The following is a 5,343-nucleotide window of genomic DNA, read 5'->3' as shown; positions in this document are numbered from 1 at the left end:
ATGGCCTCGTCATGAGAAATCTTCGGGATTTTGAGGCGCATATCCGAGAACCGTCGGATGTAATCGCGCAGAGGTTCATTCTTCCTGTCTCTTATCCTTTCAAGGTCGTACTTGTTTCCGGGCTGCTCGCATGTGGCGATGAAGTTGTCGATGAAAGCCTGGCGTAGCTCTTCCCAAGAGTCGAAGGAGTCCTCGGGCAAGCCGAGAAGCCACTGATGACCAGCCTGGTCGAGGACTACGGGAAAGTAGTTAGCCATGACGTGCTCATCCCCTGCCGCTGATCGGACGGCGATTTCATAGAGAGTGATCCAGTTCTCTGGATTTTCCTTGCCGTCGTATTTTTTAAGTTTTTCGAGCTTGAAATTGCGGGGCCACACGACCTGGCGGAGGTGTGAGGAGAACTGTCTTAGGCCCGGAGGACCGTGGGTCGCATCGTACTCGATGCGGCGCAGGTTTTCGTGGACTGCTCTCTCTGCGGCGCGCCTGTTGATGCGGTCCCGGGCATCTTTGGGAGGGATGTTGTGGCGGAGATCCCTGTGTTGATCTTCTTCTTGGCCGCGTATGCCATGAAGAAGAATTTGCTTGCGGCGGCCATCGGCGTCCCGACCACCATCGTCGCGCCGCGAGTCCCCTCGACGGTTGTCGGGGGAGCGGCTGCGGTGACGCCTGCTGGGTGAGACCTGGCTATGATTAGTCTGGTCGGAGGCGGCTTCCGTATAAGAGACGTCCTGGACTCTCTTGAGCAGAGTGGCTGTCTGACCCATTGCGGCGATCAGGTGTGCTCGGATGCTGGTCCGGACTCCCTGGCATTCGGGGGTGTCAGGAAGCCGATCCAGGTTGGCCATGGCGACAGCCACGTTGGCGCTTGGCGTTTTGTAGACTGGCTGGTCCCCGACCATGTCAAAGGCATCGTTGAGGTTACTTGGTGGCATCTGTTGTTGCTCGTCCGCACGCCGTCGGGCGCGATCGGCGTTACGCTGTTCGCGGAGTTGCCTCTGGTCATCTGTTTCTCCGTCAACAGCCGGTTCGTCGGCGCTGACATTGAACACAATATCCCCTCGCCGGGGGGGGGGGGGGAATATCGGGAATCGGTCGAAACCCGGAGGGTGTGGAGGAAAATCCAGGTCGTAGCCCTCGTCTTCGGTGTTTATAACCTCGGTGGGGACGGAGCCGGTGCTTGAGTTGGTGCTGGAAACCTGGCCGTCTCGTAGCTCTCGGATTGTCACCATGTTGACATGGTGACGATTGTTCCTTGTCGGCGACCAACCCGCCTTGCTGAAAACGGATTGGACATGCTGTGAGTAAACAGAGGCCGAATTGTTCAGGCCGCGAGGATAGTCTTCCTTTTTGAGCTCGACGGATCGTCCTGAGGGGGTTGAGGTTATCGTCAGGGACGTTCCCAGCCGTTCGTGTGTGGCGACACGAGTTGGCCGGCGGGATTTCGAAAAATCCGCTCGAGCAGCTTGGTCGGGCCGGCGCAGAACTCCATCTATTAGTTGGGAGACTTCGAGTAGCTTGGAGTCAGCGCGATCGAGCTCTTGGAGGAGGTCCGAGCAGTCGATCTCCTTTCCCTTGTAGAGTGGGAACGGTGGTCGGGCGGTTGGTGCCGTCATGCGTGTGGTCGGAGACGGCGTGATCTCAGATTGGATCTGGATCTCTTTCGGAACCGTGGTCGTGAAGCCGCCGCTGCACGTCGTCCACGTGATCTGGCCGACGGTGAACGTGAGGCCTTCGGGCACGGTCGCAGAAGCTGGGATCGTGACCATCTTGTTCGCCGGAAAAGTTGCACGCACACCCCCTACCTGGCGCGCCACTGTCGACGAAAGCTAGTCGGCAGTCTACCTTGGGGTATACCCACGGTAGTAGTTTATCGGTAGACGGTGCGCAAACTACGAACTCGATGGTGACGCAAGACACGGACAAGCTTTTTATCCAGGTTCGGCCGCCGAGTTGGCGTAATACCTACGTCCTGCGTCTGGTCGTATTGATTTGTGTTGAGAGAATCTGATGTCCCCTAGGGGGGTCCCTTGCCCCTCCTTATATAGTCTGGAGGGCAGGGTTACAGATCTGGAAACTAATCCTAGTCGGTTACAATTGCCATGGATAATTCGATATCAATTCCTATTCTAACCGACCAGAATCCTGCTTGATCTCCACATCTTGTTTCCTTGCGCGGAACTCCAGGTTGTCGGATCAAGCTTTGGACTCGTCTCGTAATGGGCCAAGCCTCCTGGCCCAAGTCCAGCCGTAAGGGTATAGGGGTTTATACCCCCACACAAGTTCAATGCATAGTTTCATGGCATAGTTACCAAGACTATAAACTAGGTAACCGAGCCATATGAGTTTCATGGAGATGAAACTCGTCTCTCATCTGATGAAACTCCTTTATTTAATGACCCTGTCAAGTCAGTAATTTTGCTTATATGACATTCTATTTAATGTGCATAACACTTTTATGAAACATGCATTAAGACTGGCGTAATAGATACATCATTGCATATGTTTTGAAATCAAAATATGTTATATTATAATTAATATAACAGTTCACAGCTCCAGCGCACGTCGAGGACAAAATTTGGCGGCAGACAACAATTCTTTGTCGCTTGAAACAATATATTAATATAAATATATATATTAATAGACAGCTAGACATACTCTGTCTCAAAATAACTGTCATTTTGAGTTTTCGTATCACAAGTTTAAATGATTTATAAAAAATACGTGTAGCATTTGTATGTCCAAATAAATTTGTTAAAAAGCAAAATTCAAAGATCTTTCGAATGATACTAATTACATACCATAAATATTAATATTTTTTAATATATATTTTGTCAAAGTAATTTCTTGATAAGTGGCAACAACAATTATTTTGAGACGAAGTGAGTATATATTAGTAATATAATAATAATATAACTAGACGTGAATGAAAAAACAAAAGCCTTGGCGATGATGTGCATTGTGGAACATTTGTGCGGCCAGCCAGACGCCCAGATGAGATGACGGCAAAGGCAACGGAGCCAGCCAGGGCCAGCAGTCAGGAATGGGATTCCAGACTGGCGGATCCAGCAGCAAACAGCTCCCGCAACGGTCGTGCATGTGCGTGGTCCCCACCGCCGGCGCAACACGCCATAGCAGTCCCAGCGAGGTCCAGCGGTTCCAGTAGAGAGAGAGAGAGAGCCGTTGTGCCTTCCGCTGAATAATTACGCTCACGATCCGTTTTATAAGGGGCGGAACGGGAGTGAATGCACATGCGTACAAGCAGAGAGAGAGAGAGAGGGATTGCTCCTCGTCTCGTCTGTGCTCCTCCAGCTGCTGCCATGGCAAGAACTCCACTACTGGGTCTCGCCATCGCCGCGGCGCTCGTCTTCGCCGTCGCCATGCCGGCCGTCGCCGATGCGCAGGCCCCCGCCCCGGCGCCCACCAGCGACGGTGAGTCCTTTCGCCTGCCTTCGGTTTACACTTTACTACCCCACCCGTCGGGATCGGAGCGCGATTTATTTCTCTACTCCTGATCTGATTTGATCTGTTTCGCATGCAGGGACGTCGATTGACCAGGGCATTGCGTACCTGCTGATGATCGTGGCGCTGGTGCTCACCTACCTCATCCATCCTCTGGACGCCTCCTCCCCATACAGGCTCTTCTGAGCAGATTTCTCCGTTTTTTTTTGGTAGAATTAGTAGTGGATTACCTGAGGAAGGAACTGGTGGTGGTGTGTGTGAGATTCGGTCCCTATTCATCATTCGTTATGAATTCTATTGGGTTTCGCATGTGTATATTATTACTGCTATATATCTCCATGTACATGATGTGCTTTGATGTTTTTTATTGCATTGGTTGTCACTTTTGTGTTGCGTCGTGGAGAACTTTTCGAGGACGAGTAGTAGTTCTTGTTCACTAGATTGTTAGCACCCGACGTGACCTCCACATGCTAGTGGTGTGTTAGCCTGTGTTTGGATGGGGGATTGTTGGAAGTGGGACTGTGGGAGAACTATGGGTTGGGTTGAACCTTGTATGGAATATACCCTTCATGTTCCCCGAAGGTTGGGAACGTGGTAGGAAAACGTAGTACGCGGTACGGCGTCTTCAAAACCTAAGGAACGAGAGAGGTTTACAGCTGCAACTCGTACCAAATCCAAACGGAACACATACCAAATCAAAATAAAACGATGATATGGAACACGTTCCCGAAAATAAAGAACATGTTCCTGGAACGTGTACCAAATCGAAAGGGAATGTATACCTAATCCAAATGGAATGAGGAACATGTGTCATTAAAAAACACTAGGTAGATGCCCCGCACGTTGCTGCGGGTATTCCAAATAATTTAAAAAGAAATTAGATTGGTTATATTTATTGTTATATGAGTGAAACTATCTTAAATTAACTTTGATAAATGGGTTGGCACATCTTTGTGGAGAACTAAATACATGTTAGTGGATGAAGAGAAATCATCATAATTAGGCATGTTACTTGTATGATTTGATCTAAATCAAACAATAATAGATGGAGTAAATATTACTAGCAAATATGTTCGTGTAAGCAAAAGTGTACTGGTGTACCACATGAACATGATTATATGACTACATGAGTCCTTGTTAAAATAGATACTCATAGCCTCTCTCATCAATTCATCATCATCTTCTTTTGAGGTGCATTTTCTTCCCTGCCTAAGCTTTGTACGTCCTTGAATCGCTATGGCTGCGAGTCACGTTTCATAGGCGTTTGGTACTCGACATTCCTCTTTTTGCTTCTAGATATGATTCGCGTTCCATGAGTCCATCACGTATGAAAACGATGTCCCGCGATGTCTGATGAGGACATCCCTAGCATTCATTCATCTTCAAATGAAACTCCACTTGATATAAGTGGTCCAATTACAAGAAGTAGAGCTAAACAATTGGAGAAGGAAATTCATTCTCAGGTGAACGCTAACCTTATGTTTAATAATCAGTTTATGTTGAATGATCCTATACTTTTGAGTTCTTGTTTCAATGTCCTTAGGAATGATGGAGGGTATGAACCAGCATGGGATGAAGATGGATTCAAGCCTTTGGACATCTGAACCAAGAAGCCTATCGTGTGCATAAATAAAATGGTGGTTCATTACTTCTGCATGAGAAGGCAACCAGAAGCTAGATGGCTGACCCATGGTACAAATTCCAAGCATCACCACGGACAGAATACAAGGAGTTACGTGGCATTCTACAGATGGATGAAAGCATCTTTAAGTCTATGTTGCAGCCCATCAAACGGTTCATTATTTAGACTTCCCAATAAAGAGTTATGCTCATTTTAGTAACTGCTGCCAGAAGCTGAGAAGACGCGCGAACCAGCCACGAAAT

The 5,343-nt window shown here is 48.4% G+C and overlaps 1 protein-coding gene across 1 annotated transcript; it reads left to right on the top strand.

Moving 5' to 3' along the window:
• Positions 3,227-3,829, top strand: LOC8066613 (arabinogalactan peptide 16). Its single transcript, XM_002440760.2, has 2 exons — positions 3,227-3,429; positions 3,539-3,829. The coding sequence occupies exons 1-2, from the start codon at positions 3,243-3,245 to the stop codon at positions 3,643-3,645; spliced, it is 294 nt and encodes a 97-aa protein (XP_002440805.1). The 5' UTR covers positions 3,227-3,242; the 3' UTR covers positions 3,646-3,829.

The sequence above is a fragment of the Sorghum bicolor genome, chromosome 9 (assembly GCF_000003195.3).
Source record: "Sorghum bicolor cultivar BTx623 chromosome 9, Sorghum_bicolor_NCBIv3, whole genome shotgun sequence".
NCBI classification, from domain to species: Eukaryota; Viridiplantae; Streptophyta; class Magnoliopsida; order Poales; family Poaceae; genus Sorghum; species Sorghum bicolor.
The sequence above is the reverse complement of the archived record's forward strand: the minus strand, read 5'-3'. Positions and strand labels throughout refer to the sequence as shown.

Excerpts from the sequence above, each read along its gene's own strand:
- LOC8066613 (XM_002440760.2), top strand. The coding sequence starts at position 3,243 with ATGCACATGCGTACAAGCAGAGAGAGAGAGAGAGGGATTGCTCCTCGT. Across the intron at positions 3,430-3,538 it reads CCCGGCGCCCACCAGCGACG|GGACGTCGATTGACCAGGGC; the intron begins GTGAGTCCTTTC and ends TTTCGCATGCAG.